Source organism: Oncorhynchus clarkii, chromosome 27, assembly GCF_045791955.1.
Source record: "Oncorhynchus clarkii lewisi isolate Uvic-CL-2024 chromosome 27, UVic_Ocla_1.0, whole genome shotgun sequence".
NCBI classification, from domain to species: domain Eukaryota; kingdom Metazoa; phylum Chordata; class Actinopteri; order Salmoniformes; family Salmonidae; genus Oncorhynchus; species Oncorhynchus clarkii.
In genome coordinates, this window is record NC_092173.1 from 12,302,287 (window position 1) to 12,320,281 (window position 17,995).

Below are 17,995 nucleotides of genomic sequence, written 5' to 3' on the forward strand. Positions count from 1 at the left end.
GGAATAATACTCTGAAATTGTGACAATTATAATACAGCCCTTTTAGTGTAAGAGCTGTTTGAAAAGACTGCCTGAAAGACTGCCTGTTTTGGTTCGAGGGAAATTTGGCCTGCCAGGTGACATCACCAGGCAGTAAATGAGTTAATAGATCAATAAGAAAAATAGTTCCAAACCTGCCTGTGAATAACAGCTAGTTCTCGAGCCAGACCACTCCCAGACAGTCCAAACAAAACCTTTGCTTGAGAAATTGCTCTTTGCTAAGATGCTATTTTTGTTTCTTTTTGACCATTTTAAGTGAATACAACTACAATAAGGTACTTAATTGTTACCCAAAAATGCTTTGATATTGAGATAGAAATGGCTGCATTGGGCCTTTAAAATAAAGATTATAACAGAATGATATGATTGTATGTGATAAAAAGGATAGTGGAGCTTTGCAGCGCAAGGTTAATACAATGACTTCAGTTGGTTCAAAAGTACTTTATCCTCATGGCCCTGGATTAAAGAACAATCTCAGGTTATGTTCTTTCACTGGTCTACTGTTTCTGCTACTCTATTATACTGGTAAGATCTTATCACACCAATGACTCTTTGTAGTTTGTCACCTGATTCCTGTTGGTGGATGAATGGGGGACTGTGACTAGCGTGTGATGGTCAGTGTGCTGGTCTGGAGGTGCGTGACAAACAGTAACACCACATATTTGGAGAACATGTCAAGGATTCCCAGAAAACAGATCACACGAACACAGAGACATCTTGAGTAACTACACAGTAACGCAAGCTTAAAAACATATATGTGTGTAATGCTCGGATGCTGGCTGCTAATGATATTACGTGGGAATGTTTCGAGATTGTTGAACTGTAGGCTATGTCCTCTATTCAGGAAGGCTTTGTTGTTTGTTGTTCTCGTGGTTCTAAACATGGCCTGGATTGCACATTGTCTCAAAAACAAGAACGACACCTACTTATAATGAATAAGATCCCGACCCCCGTTGCAATGAGTCAACAGATAACATCTGGGCCAGAGGTCCTCACCTGCACTCTGTGCCATATATGAACCAATTGAATCTCTCCGCGTCAGTGGCAGAATGAGGGCCCCATTGTGATTGGTGTCGGGAGCGACCGCTTGGATCTTTGCTGCTCAGTCTTTACAAAATGAATGACCAGTGCTGGAGGGGGTAGCTTTTTTTGGTGAGTGGGAGAGGGGGGGGGATTAGTGGGTTGGTCAGCGTGAGGAGATAAGAGACGTGCTTTAATTAAAAGGATGGGCTTAAAGCCATATCCGTAATAAAACCTGCTTTTTCCTTAATCCCAGGAAAAGAGCAGTGACTCCTTATGGGGCTTAATCAGGCATGGGTTTCATTTCAAGGCTCTGGCTGTTTTCCTTTCCACAAATTCCCTCTGCAGTCGAAAAACAAGACATTTGGTGCCAAGGTGCTTTTTCTCCCTTCAATAAGTCACAAACAGATACACAAACAAACACAAACTATGTGGAATATCATGCTGCTTTGTCCCTCTAGGTTGAGAAGATACTTCTCTGCAGTTTCATGGTCAAGGACAAAAACACTGAAAAAAAAAAAAAACATCCTTTACATTGACAGTTTCACCATACACGTGGTCATTTCTCGCAAGGGCATTAAATGCAGAAAATAGTAGTCTACACAGCCAAGTAAAATATACTTTCAAAATGCCTAGAGATTTCCTGTGTGTCTCATTTGGTAGAGCATGGCGCTTGAGGATGTGGGTTCGATTCCCACGGTGGACCAGAATTTTAAAAACAAAATGTATGTCGCTTTGGATAATAGCGTCTGCTAAATACCAAATGTAAATGAGAAGTCAGTCAAATGTCAATAGCTCAACACTTCTAATGTACATGGGGCCCTCTGTGTAGGGGGTTGCCACTCCCTCTATGTACCTACCTATAGTACCTGCTAGACCTGTTCTACCGGTCCATCCACCTGCCGATGATGGAGGGAGAGATCCCTTGTTTGGGTGACCGAAGAGGAAACTACCCTGCTCATTATTGGCCTGTTTGGCATTTCTTGGAAGCACCTGAAACAGTCCCTTTGTTTTGCTGCTGCAGGGCACTGATATCAGCTCTTTCACCCACGTGGCATGACATCATGCACTTAACACCAGGCCGTATATCCACTCATTTGAACCTATATGATCCACTGCGACAACCATTGAGTCATTCAATGTCACTACTCAGTGGTATAAACTACTTAAGTAAAAATACTTTAAATAACTATTTAAGTCGTTTACCTGATACCGGTACCGGATACCTGTAGTTCACTTTTCTAGTTATATTTTTTACAAGTTTTACTTCACTACATTCCTAAAGAAAAATAATGCACTTTTTACTCCAAACATTTTCCCTGACACCCAAAAGTACTCATTACATTTTGAATGCTTAGTAGGTTAGAAACATTTTCCAATTTACACACTTATCAAGAGAACAACCTCGGTCATCTCCGTTTCCTCTGATCTGGTGGACTCACTAAACACATGCTTCGTTTGTCAATTATGTCTGAGTGTTGAAGTGTGCCTCTGGCTATCCGTAAATTGTAAAAAAAAAAAAAATTAGCAATTAAAATGACTTTTTATGCTTAAGTATATTTAAAACCAAATACTTTTACTCAATAAGTATTTTACTGGGTGATTTTCACTTGAATCATTTTCTATTAAGAAATCTTTACTTTTACTCAAGCATGACAATTGAGTACTTTTTCCAACACTGTCACTACTTAGAATTTCCAAATAACCCCTCAGACTAATTTGGTTCACAATATTTTTATTACAAAATGTAAAAACTGTGTGCTTGAAACAAATGGATGGTTTAACAGCCCCCCAAAAAATGAAATTCCAAAACGTTGGCTGCAGAAACTGTCTAATAGGGGTGTTGTGTGCCTAGGTATGAAAAAGAGAATATGTACAATGACAAATTCTTTTCGCCTATTGAAACACTTGAACTTTCAGCTGAGGTGAATGGTTACACAATGATAAATAGTCTGACTGGAAAAAAAAGTAACTCAACTCAAAACTGTTACTGCATATGTCCTATGCACACACCTCTCCCTCCTTTGGTGGGAGTATTGTCGATCACTTTGGGCCGAAGTAGTCCACTACCCCGCTGCCCTTCATACCGTCAAAGAAGAAGAAGTTCTTGTGTGGTGCGTCTCTCTGGGAAAGAGCCTGTAGAAACACACAGTGACGTTAATACCAACCACACACACACTACCTCACCATCTCTCAAACTAAACCCACAATAGCTTTGCTGTGGGAGCTTCAGCAGCTTTCCCTGCAAGGCATACATGGGGTGTACTCTAGTGTCCGCTCCACTGCGTGAGCATGGGGTCCGCTGTGTGATCGGTGATCACTTGACTTCACCCAGTGCGATGTCTGCCGGTTGCAGGCAGTTTCATCCGGTTTCATCATTACATCAGACAGCCTGGCGCAGTGCCATAATCCCGCTGAGTGGGTTGTCTGTGCTGACTGACGTTACCTGGCTTCCTCAACTCTCAAACACAGGTAGGACTGTGACACTTCCCTTATTTTCCAATACCCAGGTCATATCCAAAACAGCAACACCGAAGAGACACACTGGTCCCCTACATCTCCCCAAAAGCCCCACAGGACTGAAACATATCAGTGGGTATTTCTGGATTGAACCCAGAATCAAGTGGAGCGGCCTGCTGTCAAGTGGTTAGCTTTCTGCCTCCCCAAAATATAACATGCCATCTTTCTCCCCAGTGAAAGCTGCACAACAGTAAATGTGGTGCAGACAGTCTGGTGTGTGATTTTTCACACTAGTTCAGAGCCAGTATAGTCAGTAGAGTATAAATTAGAGGCCGACCGATTAATCGGAATGGCCGATTAATTAGGACCGATTTCAAGTTTTCATAACAATCGGTATTTTTGGACACCGATTGTGGACGATTTTTTTTTATACCTTTATTTATCTAGGCAAGTCAGTTAAGAACACATTCTTATTTTCAATGACGGCCTAGGAACGGTGGGTTACCTGCCTTGTTCAGGGGCAGAACGACAGATTTTTACCTTGTCAGCTGGGGGATTCTTTTTTGCAACCTTCCGGTTACTAGTCCAACACTCTAACCACCTGCCTTACATTGCACTCCACGAGGAGCCTGCGTTGCAGGCTGACTACCTGTTACGCGAGGGCAGCAAGAAGCCAAGGTAAGTTGCTAGCTAGCATTAAACTTATCTTATAAAAAACAATCAATCTTAACATAATCACTAGTTAACTATACATGGTTGATGATATTACTAGTTTATCTAGCGTGTCCTGCGTTGCATATAAATCGATGCGGTGCCTGTTAATTTATCATTGAATCACAGCCTACTTCGCCAAACGGGTGATTTAACAAGCGCATTCGCAAAAAAAGCACTGTCGTTGCACCAATGTCTACTTATCCATAAACATCAACACCTTTCTTAAAATCAATACACAAGTATATATTTTTTAAACCTGCATATTTAGTTAATACTGCCTGCTAACATGAATTTCTTATAACTAGGGAAATTGTGTCACTTCTCTTGCGTTCCGTGCAAGCAGTCAGGGTATATGCAGCAGTTTGGGCCGCCTAGCTCGTTGCGAACTGTTTATTCCTAACAAATACCGTAATTAATTTGCCAGAATTGTACATAATTATGACATAACATTGAAGGTTGTGCAATGTAACAGCAATATTTAGACTTAGGGATGCCATCGGTTAGATAAAATACGGAACGGTTCCGTATTTCACTGAAAGTTTTGCGAAATGATAGTTTCCGGATTCAACCATATTAATGACCAAAGGCTCATATTTCTGTGTGTTATTATGTTATAATTAAGTCTATGATTTGATATTTGATAGAGCAGTCTGACTGAGCGATGGTAGGCAGCAGAAGGCTCGTAAGCATTCATTCAAACAGCACTTTTGTGCGTTTGCCAACAGCTCTTCACTGTGCTTCAAGCATTGAGCTGTTTGTGACTTCCAGCCCATCAACTCCCGAGATTAGGCTGGTGTAACCGATGTGAAATGGCTAGCTAGTTAGCGGGGTGCGCGCTAATAGCGTTTCAAACGTCACTCGCTCTGAGACTTGGAGTAGTTGATCCCCTTGCGCTGCAAGGGCCGCAGCTTTTGTGAAGCGATGGGTAACGATGCTTTGAGGGTGGCTGTTGTCGATGTGTTCCTGTTTCGAGCCCAGGTAGGGGCGAGGAGAGGGACGGAAGCTTTACTGTTACACTGGTAATACTAAAGTGCCTATAAGAACATCCCATAGTCAAAGGTATATGAAATACAAATGGTATAGAGAGAAATAGTCCTATAATTCCTATAATAACCTCAACCTAAAACTTCTTACCTGGGAATATTGAAGACTCATGTTAAAAGGAACAACCAGCTTTCATATGTTCTCATGTTCTTAGCTTTTTTACATGGCACATATTGCACTTTTACTTTCTTCTCCAACACTTTGTTTTTGAATTATTTAAACCAAATTGAACATGTTTCATTATTTATTTGAGGCTAAATTGATTTGATTGATGTATTATATTAAGTTAAAATAAAAGTGTTCATTCAGTATTGTTGTAATTGTCATTATTACAAATAAATAAATACATTTAAACATATTATTATTTAAAAAATTATAATAATTATACTTTTTTAAATATATATATATATATGTCGCAAAGTTCAAGGGGGCCGAATACTTTCGCAAGGCAATATATATATATATATTATTTATTATTATTTTTTTTATTTTTTTTAATTTTTTTTTAAATCGGCTGATTAATCGGTATTGGCTTTTTATGGTCCTCCAATAATCGGTATCGGTGTTGAAAAATCATAATTGGTCGACCTCTAGTCTGAATGATTTAAAGTTACAGCAACTAATGGAAAGTCAATGTACAAAAAAAAAAAAAAAAAAAAAACTTGACAACCAACCTTGACAACCTCCTGTCCCAGCACTCCTCCCACCACAGCACACACAGGGGCCATCTCAGAGAAGCAGTAGCTGATGACATCACAAAACAACAACATGACTGTCAAACAGAAATACATAAACTCTGGAGTTCATAAGGATGAATTAACAATTGTCTTAACTCTGAAAATCTGAAATAGCTCAGAATGGAGCAGTCAGTCACAGATTATCTTTGATATATCTAAGAACTACCTTCACTGGCATATACAACAGTCCCCTACAAACAACAGTCCCCTACAAACAACAGTCCCCTACAAACATATTACTAAGAGTCCAACTAAATATGTGAATGGCTGCCAAGTGATGTATTGAATTGAGCCAGTCACCTGACAAAGTCGTGAGGCAGCAGCTCGCTACTCAGCCCCATGGCCTCCAGGACATCATCCCGGATCTGTCTCAGGAGCGTGGCGTCTGCCTCAAAGCTTTCTGGGTGGGGGTCGCGACCTTTGTCTGTACGGAACTTCAGCAGTACTGTGGGAGAGAAGCGAGGAACGCAGAGAGAGTGTGAACCACAGGACGAGTGGTGGAGAAGTGCAGGAAACCATAGAAGAAGCTCTGATTGTATGGGTTAAGAAGTTGCTACATATACCGAGCTACGTTTTCCACCCAACACAGAATATGTTACTAAGGAAATGTCAGTGGGGTTGTCATTCTATCACTTGCTCGTATGACACTGGCTGGCTAGCTTCACTTCCACTCACAGAAAAAAAGTGCACACAAAGTTCCAATTAAATACTGATCATCCCGTGAAAAATTGCAGTTTTTGATCAGTTTGACAAGGCCATGATCAGACATCTATGACTCTTGTCCTTGTCCTGTCAGCACGCAACACTAGTACTACACCCATCCTGTGCGAGACCGTGGGCAGATGTGCCAAAATGAGAAGGATGTGGTTTGGAGTCTGAATATTACTAAAAGGCAAATAATAAACAAGAGATGGACGTACCATTGCCACTGAGACGTTTTAGGCTCTAAACCCCCCTTTAAGGCTGGCAGCGCTCCTCGCCCACTCAGTGTTAAAACAGGTGTCATAACATCCTCTTTTTAGCTGTCCATCAATCACATCATGGAGCCCAGTCCGCCCACGGCTATTTCCACCAGACTGACACCTCGCTAGTACACACGCACGTGAGCACACACATAAAACCCAACATCAATCACCATCATCACCTGAATCATCACCAACTAAACATCACAGAATTATCTCAAAACCTGGCACGGACTAACACAATATGTAAGCGTACAAAGACATCTGTGAAAAGTAGACCAGTAAACATTATCTTAAATGAGTAGTCTGGAACATTCTTGACCAGATTCAAACAGGGATGAAGCAAAAACAACACATTCAAATGACATTAACTAAATCAAAGTTGAGGGAAAACCGTCATGTGCCCCCCACGCCTGCTCTGCCTTCCATTCCTCTGGAGATGTTATGGTTTCATACAGTAGGCTAACCCCCCCACCCCCCCACTCCTGGGACACAGTAACAGAGGAAGCTCCACTTCCTCAAGAACAGCTCAGTCGAGAGATACCACAACGTCTAGACCTAATTATAGAAACACAAATGCTGTAGAACTGCTCTGAAAACCCACAAAAACAAACAAAAGAACAGCTTCTTTCCTTTCCGGCTGTTATATTAATATTAGCCAAACAACAGGGGCAGGATAGAGTTGGCAGCCTTGCGGGGGTAGTGTGGTGTCGTGGGTGGTGCCTAGCGGTTTGTGTCTCTGTTCTAAAGTCACACAAGACTGGCCATGGAGAGCCTGTGATGGAAACAGAGCCATGTTAAGACGGTCTATGAAGCCAGGTGAAGGCTAATAAAGGGACCATATCAGACTAGGAACAGGAACAGGGTGCAATGCTACAACAACCAAAACAGGAAGGGGGGGCGATATCATTGGAGCTGCAGGCGCTCACGTGTAGAGGGCATCAATCTATAGCTCCACTGTTTCTTATGACAAAAGAAAAAAGACGCGATGGCAGCCAGTTAGTGATCCAACTCTCTTTTATCAAATAGATATTTATATCCAATGGCTTTGTGGAATTATTGAGGCGCAGGTACCGTGTAGCAGGAAGTAGTCCACGGGGGTGCGCTTCAGGCTGCTCTTGGCCTTCTCATTGGTCCAATCCACTTCCAGAGCCACTTTCAAGGAGCAGAAGCTGGCAGTCTGTTCAGTTGGGATAGAGAGAGCGCCAAAGGGCAAGGAACATGCCGTCTTTAGATGTGGAGGAGGATAACATTCATTACATTGATAAAACACTAATTGAGCTATTCTTTATACAACGCTCACCTTTTTGATCATGGTGGTCTCATTGGGGTCAACCTTTGGTTTCTTGGCCTCAGGCCCATCATTGGACTCGTCTGTTTTGGGCTTGACTACTTTGGGCTTCTCCCTGGACGGGGGCATCAAAACAAGGGACAGATGAGCATAACTGAGGATCAATCAAGACAAGTAAATTAAACAGACACTCGACAATCAAACACAACACTCACTCAACATAGTTGTGCTCCTGGCCAAGGTCGGAGAACATGTATCCGTGGTAACCAAAGACATCGCCACAGAAGACCTTGATGTTGTGCTGGGCACAGAGTTGGTCCACGCGCACCATCAGATCCCTTGAGCAGCCTGTCAGACACACCTGAGAGGAACAAGGGAGGGGAGGACAAAGTCAGAGAGAGCAGCTAAAACTACAAATCCCATGGTGCTCACTACATCACATGATCAAAAGTATGTGGACACCTGCTCATTGAACATCTCATTCCAAAATCATGGGCATTAATATGGAGTTTGTCCCCCCTTTGCTGCTAGAACAACCTCCACTCTCCTGTGAAGGTTTTCTACGAGATGTTGGAACATTGCTGAAGGGGTCTTGCTTCCACGCAGCCACAAGAGCATTAGTGAGGTCAGGCACTGATGTTGGGTGATTAGGCTTGGCTCGAAGTCTGCGTTTCAATTCATCCCAAAGCTGTTTGATGGGGTTGAGGTCAGGGCTATGTGCAGGCCAGTTCATTGACACCGATCTCGATAAACCATTTCTGAGTGGACCTTGCTTTGTGCACGGGGGCAATGTCATGCTGAAACAGGAAAGGGCCACAAAGTTAGAAGCACAGAAACATCTAGAATGTCATTGTATAGTGTAGCATTACGATTTCCCTTCACTGGAACTAAGGGGCCTAGCATGCATCATGAAAAACAGCCCCAGACACTTATTCCTCCTCCACCAAACTTTAGTAGGCACTATGCATTGGGGCAAGTAGAGTTCTCTCGGCATACGCCAAATCCAGATTCGTCCACTGGACTGCCAGATGGTGAAGCGTGATTTATCACTCCAGAGAATGCGTTTCCACTGCTCCAGAGTTCAACGGTGGCGAGCTTTACAGCCGACACTTGGCATTGCGCATGGTGATCTTAGAATTGTGTGCGGCTGCTCGATCAAGGAAACCCATTTCATGAAGCTCCCGATGAACAGTTCTTGTGGCGGAAGTTGCTTCCAGAGGGAGTTTGGAACTCCGAGCACACGGCGGTCTCGTTCTGTGACCTTGTGTGGACTACCACTTTGTGGCTGAGCCGTTGTTGCTCCTAGACGTTTCCACTTCACAATAACAGCACTTACAGTTAACCAGGCAACTCGAGAATGGCAGAACTTTGACAAACTGACTTGTTGGAAAGGTGGCATCCTATGACGGTGCCACGTTGAAAGTCACTGAGCTCTTCAGTAAGGCCAATCTACTGCCACTGTTTGTCTATGGAGATTGCATATCTGTGTGCTCGATTTTATACACCTGTCAGCAACGGGTCAACGAGTCCCAAAATTTGAAGGGGTGTCCACACATTTTGTATATGTAGTGTTCATGTTCATTGAGAGACCTTGCAGGGAATGATGACAAAGTACTTGATCAACAAGTAGGCCTAACTCTGGATTTACGCGCACACACACCTTTTAGATAGATTCAACCATAGCAATCCTTACTACTCCTTTAGTTACCCCCCTTGAACATCACACATACCAGCTTCTACAATAGACACCCCGTCCTTTTGACACAAAACATGTTCAAGTAAACAAAATATGTTATTCTGTCGAAGAATCGACTAGTTTGTTTTGGCCAGTGTGTTCTATCTGAACAGGGTGGGGAACAGAAGATTGGCCTTATTAAAAAACTGACCCGTGGGCTGGGTCCAGTCTTATCCTCCAGACCAAACCCAACACACTCCACACTTGGCTAGAGATAAGGGGCTGTCTGGCAGCTGACGGGCATCTGTCTGTGGCATCCCTGCAATGTACACGCTGGGCCCTCCCGGAACACAAAGTACCACAACGTTGGGAGGTGCCAGCATTGAGTTCACGACACGCGCCAGTGTTTTACCAAGGGCAGCTGATTGACATGTTACTGCATGGTTGAAGTTGTTTTTAATTGCTTTGCCCTTAGCTAATGAAGACTGATAGACTAATCATCAAAGCTGGGTGCTTGATGCCTGAAAAATGGACCGGAGATCTTCCTTGAACCACACACCTCAACTTCATATGAAGAAGGTCTTATGGGGGAAGGGAGAGCCTTACAGACTATTATAGAAGTCCTATTGGCTTTAGTTGCCAGCTACAAAAAAGGCAAGCCCTCTGTTGTGGTGACAGACACCGAGGGAGACCCTGGCTGGACATGTTGGGCTACTGCTGCAGTTCATTAGACGGGATTGGCAGAGGGAACTGGGAGTGCTGGTACTGGCAGGGACAGGGATTTTTAACAGCCTGGACAGCCTGTCTGTCTGTCTGTCCACAGAGCCTCCCTCCTTTTGAAGGAGGCGTACAGCTTGGACACCTCCTCTCAATGGCCTCCGGCAAGGGCTTTGTGAAGAGGGACACTGAGCTGGATTGTTTGAGAGATGAGGGAGTGAAAAGGAAGCAAGGAAAGGGTGGGGGGGGGGGTATTTAGCTTATCTGTACAATGGAACCTAACGGAGAATGGGCCTAGTAGGAGGTGAAGGGAGAAGTGAAGTGAAAGACATGCAGAGAATGAGTGGTTATGACAGACTCAATGAGAGTACATGAGTGAGAATAGGGAGAGTATAACAGTGTTCTGAGTGAAGTAAATGAGTAAGTTTGTTTGTTGTGGGTGTGAATTGTTGCCTCAAATGATCTCTAAAAAGACAAAAACACCTACAAACTCTCTCGGGATCAAAGCTATAATCCAGACCTATTAATCCCAAAACACGCTGACTAAAAAGAGCAGCCCCTTATCATGCATTCTAGCAAATTTAAACCAGTTCCAGTTTTCCAGCGCTGAGCCACACAGACAAGACATATCCATAGCTAGCAGATAAAAAAAAAAGCTAGCAGTCTACAGCACAGCCCATTTTGTCTCCCCCTCCTCCTGAACTTCCATTAGCACTCCCCCCGGGACGCGTCCGCCGTTTCTCCACCAGACAGACTGGGGAAGCGGCTTGTTTGCGCTTTGAAAATCCATGAGTATCTGATGAGGAGTCTCTTCAAAACCCCACCACTATATGTTTGAGAGCAGAGCACATCAGACAGCTTGCTTTTCAGTGTGTCTGGAACCAAACACCACAGAAAATCTGTTTCTACTTGTTAGCTGTACAGACATAAGTTAGATAAACGTATTGATCTCCAAGCTCGAGTGTCTTTATTTTTTTCTGTTCACCCCCCCTTACCGGCAACTGTCAATTCCCTTACTCCGTCAATTTATAAATAATATGTACATGCATCATAAATCCCTTTATCTACTTCCCCAGAGTCAGGTGAACTTGTGGATACTATTTGTATGTCTGAGTGCAGTTTGAAGGAAGTTGCTAACTAAAGTAAGAGCAATGACTAGAAGTCTATGGTAACTAATAGCATGCTAGTAGAGTAGATACCATAGACGTCCAGTCATTGCGCTAACCCTAGTTAGCATTGGCTCACAAAACTACCTAGAACTTCCTTCATATTGGATGAAATAAAAATGGTATCCATGAGTTCATCTGACTATGGGGAAGTAGGTGAAGGGCTTAATTGCCAAAATCGTGAACTTAACAGGGATAGCCAATGAAAAACACTTTTTTTATTTAACTAGTCAAATCACTTAAGAGCAAATTCTTATTTACAATGACGGCCTACCCCTGGGCAAACCCTAACCTGGACCAACGCTGGGACAATTGTGTGCCGCCCTATGGGACTCCCAATTCCAGCCTGTTGTCATACAGCCTGGAATCGAACAAAGGCACTAAGATGCAGTACCTTAGATCGCTGCGCCACTCGGGACCACTTATCACTAAGTTCTACAAAGAAAGATTAATGTTGTGAACAAAGTGCAACTACATGCAATGGAACTCATCATCAGTCAAAAACAGCTTAAATCGACCTCCCGAGTGACGCAGTGGTCTAAGGCACTGCATCTGTGCCACTAGAGATTCTGGGTTGGAGTCCAGGCTCTGTCGCAGCCGGCCGCGACCGGGAGGCCCATGGGGCGGCACACAATTGGCCCAGTGTCGTCCGGGTTAGGGAGGGTTTGGCCAGCAGGGATATCCTTGTCTCATCGCGCACTAGCGATTCCTGTGGCGGGCACCATGCTGACACGGTCGCCAGGTGTACGGTGTTCCCTCCGACACATTGGTGTGGCTGGCTTCTGGGTTGGACGCATGGCTCTCGACCATCGCCTCTCCCGAGTCCGTACGGGAGTTGCAGCGATGAGACAAGACTGTAACTACTACCAATTGGATACCACGAAATTGGGGAGAAAAAAAGGGTGAAAAATTAACCACAAAAAAATTGCAGAAAAAAATCTGTGCAAAACAGGTGCTATACTGGCATTGGTCTGCTGCCCAGAGCAACATGTAGTAAGACGTATGGTATAAAAGCACTATCTAGTGGCCATTTAGGGTAACAGAAAATAATTAACAAAAGTAATCTTGACAATCGGCCAGCCCTGCACTACTGTACTCACTGCCTCAAATTGAAGGAAGAATTTGTCTGGTTTGGTCTCCACCCTGTCTGTGTCTGCCTTCACCTCCACCATGGGGTTGAGGTACTGGGCCCGCTCCAGGGAGGCCTGGGCTCGGTTCTGGCCCTGAGCAGTCACTGGAATCAGAAACTGGGCTCGACATGACTCCTCTGTCACCTGAGAAGAAAGAGAGCAGAAATAGTTAGTGGTTTGTAAAATTAATTTATATTCTCCTGCAATTTTCTCAGTGTTTCATCCCACCATTAGCCTACTTCGGAAGGTTCCCTCTCACCTGGCCTCTGCAAAAAAAAACGGATGTTCCGGTTTTCAGGGGGAATGGAAAGAGGGGGAATGGAAAGAGCCTTTCACCCGACTTCCACTTTTGGATGTTAACAAGGTGACACTCCATCTTAACTCCTCCTACACATTTACTGGATTGGTTGGACAGTGCAGAAGAGAACCTCCCCAAACTGTTTTTTTCCTTCTCGTCAAGACCAGTATGTATTGGATCTAGTTTCAGATGTTTATTTACACCTGTTACTTTAGGTTACCTCTGACCTAACTCTGTTACACCCCCCCCACACACACACACACACTTTGTGTATTGTGGTCTGTACCTGTTCGTGGTCCAGCAGGGTCAGCCCCTTCACTCCAGCCAGGATTAGATTTTTGGCCACTTCAGCCCCCAGGCCCCTGAGGCCCACCAGGAGCACACGAGACCCCCGTAGCCTGGAACAGAAGCAGATTACCAACCAACACCTTTATTATCTATGTGGCTCCATCATACAATATAGGGTGGAAAGCCTTAAAGACAAAACATGCAATCTTTGTGCAGATTAATAAATTATGTAAACATCAACATTTGCAGTGTTTTCCAATCCATTCTTGCTGTGTGATCAAGGAGTGCATATTTGTTTTAGCCCAGTTCGAGCATATCTAATTCAAGGTCTTGGCTGGCTAACGTTAGTTGGAGAGTTGAACCAGCTGTGTTAGCGCTGGGCCAAAGCAAATTGTGCACCCCAGGAACGGATTGAGAAGCATTGTAAATACTGTATATCATGGCGAAGTGTGTGCAGTTCAAATTTTACATTTAATGCATTTGTATTTAGTACCGACAAATAATAGGTTATCTACCTACAGAGACAATGGACGCCAACGTTAGCTAATAGCTACCTCTTTTGTGCATCCAGACCCCATAATCGGATCTGCCGGTCATACTGAGCCGCTTCTTCCTCGCTAATGATAGATTCCTCCTTCTCAATCATGTCTATCATCTCAAACTGGTTTATTTGTCTAGTTTAATAGTAATGGGATTAATATTTCCCTTTTTAGATTCGGGGAGAGTACCGCTATCGCTGATTTGAACGGACGCTGGATGATGACGTTGTCTTCTTCTTTGGTATTATGGCGGTCCGCAAACAAATGTTAAAGGCGCATGCCACCACCTACTGTATTGGCTGTGTATCAGCCTACTATTCTATAGTATGAATTCATTAAACTTTGTGAAAAAAAATCCCCTACCAACTAACCGTACACCATTAAAACCAAATCACTATTCCATTACTTTGGTCCTATCTGATCCTGCACCAGGCCAGCAGACTGGGAGTACGGGACTGTCGTTCAAAACACCCTGTAACTCTTCTGCAGTAAAATCTTGTACGCCCAAGTGCTTCTCTACAGCTGCCACCACAACATCTATCCTCTGTGATTTACATTCCATTCCTGCGGTACAGTTGACCACCATGGCTATGAACGGCAACAAAAAAAACCTTACTGGAGCACATGTTATTCCTATCACTCTCTATTGACCTCATCCTACTCACAGGGATCCTCTTAGGATTCCTCACCCTGCCCTTACCAAAAAAGATTGCAGTTTTGAAACTGCGGTATAAGTGCAGTAACTGCAGTCGACTGTGGTATTTTGGACAAAGTAATTGCAGAATAACTGCAGTGTACTGTTATAGTGCACTCTAACTGCAGTTACACTGCAAAATTACTGCAGTAAAAAAAACAGTGTTCTTTTGGACACAGTACTGGCAGCATACTGCAGTTATACTGCACTCTGACTGCAATCTTTTTCCTTAAGAGTGAACCCATCTTCCTCTACTACTCTCTTCAGTGCCTCAGCAAATGACACCTGCACTACTCTGATCCTGGCAACCTCAACCTGCCTTTCTCTCAACAGACACCTCTGATCTCCAGCACCATGGGTACCCCTAAAAGTTGACACACACACACACAACCGTTTCCACCGATACGACACATTCCTTTGTCTTATGTCCTCCTGCACACTTCTCATATCTAGGAATCTCTCTCCTACACACTACTGCAAGATGACAATAAGCTTGGAACCTAAAACACCGTAATGGGTTCTGGACAAAAGCTCTCCCGGTAAAACTGACACATCCTAACTTGAATTTATCTGGTAAAAACTCTGCATCAAAACTCAGTAGTACAGACAGTGTCTACTCCGTTTCACTACGCTCTCCACCGGATCTGCGTCACACCAAACGGTGAGCATTACAGACACCAGGAATCTTCAACTTCAGTTGACCCTCCTCAACACTTAACGGCACCCCAGTTATCACTCCTTCAATGGCACCCCGTTTTCCGGAGAGGAACGCAAGTCACAGTTCTTCTCCCCAGTCACGTGGTGCGGAGCACACGTTCCCTCTGGACGGCAGAAATTAAAATGTTTTCATATTTTTTCCCTGCCCGTCTTCTTACCGACCTCAATGGGTTCCCCTGACTCCATCTCCAAGTCTGACAACCATTCGAGCATACCCGCCATCTTGCCTCCCCAACCAGTACACATTACTGGGGGATGAACAAATATATGACCCTGTGTCAGTTATTAGGGGCCTTAAGACATCTGTTGAGAAGTATATAATTTAGTTGCCTAATAGATCAGACTCTGATACCAGCTTTCTGCTTACCTGGCTACCCAAACGCTACGCTACGCCTACGGACATGACTTATTCTGTAGCGAACATAGAGCAGCGTAAAAATGCAGTTTGAGTTGTCAGGCAAGCTTTCTGCAAACACAGTCTGAATTAAAGCACTGCAAAAAACGTGGAAAGTTTCCTTACAAGCCAGAATGTTAAACGAAATTGCATTTGAACTTGTATGTGCGGTTGGTCCTTATTCGGGTAGAAATTTGAGAAAAAAAATATCCACAGGACAGTATTATTCACCCAACCTTTTAGAGTGATGGTACTGCCTTTGAGATTTCTATCACCTGGCACATGCACAAAACCATGTAAATACCTGCAAGACTTCGGTTAGTATGCATGCATCACATGGATGTACTTCCGTCTTGTGCACATCCCTTAGGTGATGAGCAAACAAATCGTGATAGATACACAGAGACCCGTGTTTTGAGTCGGTTTAATAATACTTTGCTGTGGATATTTTGTCTCATATTTCCACCAGCAGAAAGACGAAATCAGCTGACAACGGGTAAAGTTAAAATTAAGTTCATTCAAGATTCTGATTTTTGTATCTAAAAATGTTAGAGAGGAGAGTAGACCAGTACACACTCAGATTCATTGAGGTTTAAACTTTAGTGACTTTATCAAAAGACTAGGACATCTCCTGGTTATGTTTTCCTCTCACTGTAAGACATATGCATACCAGCCAGTGTCGGTCAGTGCCATTTAAGATGTGGGAGGACAATTATTTTTTCCTGAGCATGGCCTTGTTTCTATTAAAGCATATTGGATGACTGTCATTCATATTCCATTCCCCCAGTTCAATGTAACAGCGATAGATTTAGTCTAATACATGATTTTCCCTATACCCATCATGCGGTTGCTACAACCTAGCCTATGAATGACAGTTTACAACGTAGATGCACACAGGTCGAGAGACAAATTTGAGGTGAAAGACAGTGACAGACAATGACATTCAATACCGCCCTGCACACTCTTGCCTGCATATAGCTGATATAGGGTGTAATCATTAGTCTAACGGTTGCAAACAAGAGTTTCTATTGGACAAATTCAGGTATGCTTATACCCATTTTGTTCCATTTAAGAAAAGTTTCAGCAGAATCGGGGGAATGAATACACCGCTGAGAATGCATAAACACAGTTTACTTTCATAGCAGCCACGTTGTATTCCTCCTCGCATCCATGCGCTCTCCTCCTCTCACCTCTTCCCTTCGCTTATGTACTTCAATGCACAACACACATTTGACCAGGTGAAAAAGCCTTTCCAAGCCGAACCCTACATCGTTGCCACCATATTAGCTAAAGTAACGTCATAGTCGGCATAGCTAATAGAACTAATGCGTTAGTAAACCTGCTACACTCATGCAGTAACGCTACAGTGTAGTCAGCAAGCAGTTACACAGGCAGGCCCCGGTGGCAATACATTTGTAAAACCAAAAGCTTACCTTGACTTGGAAGAGTTCCAGTGTTGTGTTGGAAAGTCATAGCCAGCTAGCTAACATAGCATCCCTCTGTTTGAGCAGGGTGTTTCAGTAGGCTAAACTAACTAGCTGCATTTGCTAGCTAAGTAAGTGAAAAAAATGACTCTCTCTCGCTTCTCCTTCATTTTGGAAGAAATGTGTTCAACTACTGTCATTCTCTCTCATTGAGTCAACTACTCACCACATTTTATGCAGTGCATTGCTAGAACCATGAGCCTCCTAGGTTTTGAATGGAAGTCAATGTACCCAGAGGAGGACGGAAACTAGCTGTCCTCGGGCTACACCATGGCGCTACCCTACAGAGTGCTGTTGAGGTTACTGTAAACTTTCTTTGCAAAATAGTGTTGTTTTAATAAATTATTTGGTGACGTGATTATATTTAGTATAGTTTTATCTAAAAAGGATAACTTTTTAAATGTTTAAAAATATATATTTTTATCAAATTCACTGAGGATGGTCCTCCCCTTCCTCCTCTGAGGAGCCTCCACTGATACCATCATAGCATGGGCATACCAACAAAAATGTATCAGTGGAAGAAATGTATTTATTACATTTTCACATGCAGTGCTCAGACATTCTGTGAAAGGAAATTACTATTAAAACATGAAGCTATTACATTTATTTACAAAGTTTCCCATGGC

General features: G+C 43.4%; 1 protein-coding gene across 2 annotated transcripts; it reads right to left on the minus strand.

Annotated features, from left to right (window-relative positions):
- Position 1: 1 nt before the first annotated feature.
- LOC139385507 (SUMO-activating enzyme subunit 1) lies at positions 2-14,326 on the minus strand. Of its 2 annotated transcripts, XM_071130627.1 has the most exons (10): positions 14,096-14,309; positions 13,540-13,651; positions 12,926-13,099; positions 8,483-8,628; positions 8,280-8,382; positions 8,051-8,156; positions 6,315-6,459; positions 5,952-6,021; positions 3,073-3,195; positions 2,796-2,910 (listed from the first exon to the last, which is right to left on the minus strand). In XM_071130627.1, the coding sequence occupies exons 1-9, from the start codon at positions 14,194-14,196 to the stop codon at positions 3,103-3,105; spliced, it is 1,050 nt and encodes a 349-aa protein (XP_070986728.1). In that variant the 5' UTR covers positions 14,197-14,309; the 3' UTR covers positions 2,796-2,910; positions 3,073-3,102. The 2 variants fall into 2 exon arrangements, with proteins under 2 accessions (XP_070986729.1, XP_070986728.1); XM_071130628.1 differs by having other exon boundaries at positions 2-3,195; positions 14,096-14,326.
- Positions 14,327-17,995: the final 3,669 nt, after the last annotated feature.

Coding starts and splice junctions, on each gene's coding strand:
- LOC139385507 (XM_071130628.1), bottom strand. CDS start 14,196: ATGATAGACATGATTGAGAAGGAGGAATCTATCATTAGCGAGGAAGAA. Junction 8,629..12,925: donor TCTTCCTTCAATTTGAGGCA/GTGAGTACAGTA, acceptor TGTTCCTCTCAG/GTGTGTCTGACAGGCTGCTC. Junction 3,196..5,951: donor TGGGACAGGAGGTTGTCAAG/GTTGGTTGTCAA, acceptor GTGTTTCTACAG/GCTCTTTCCCAGAGAGACGC.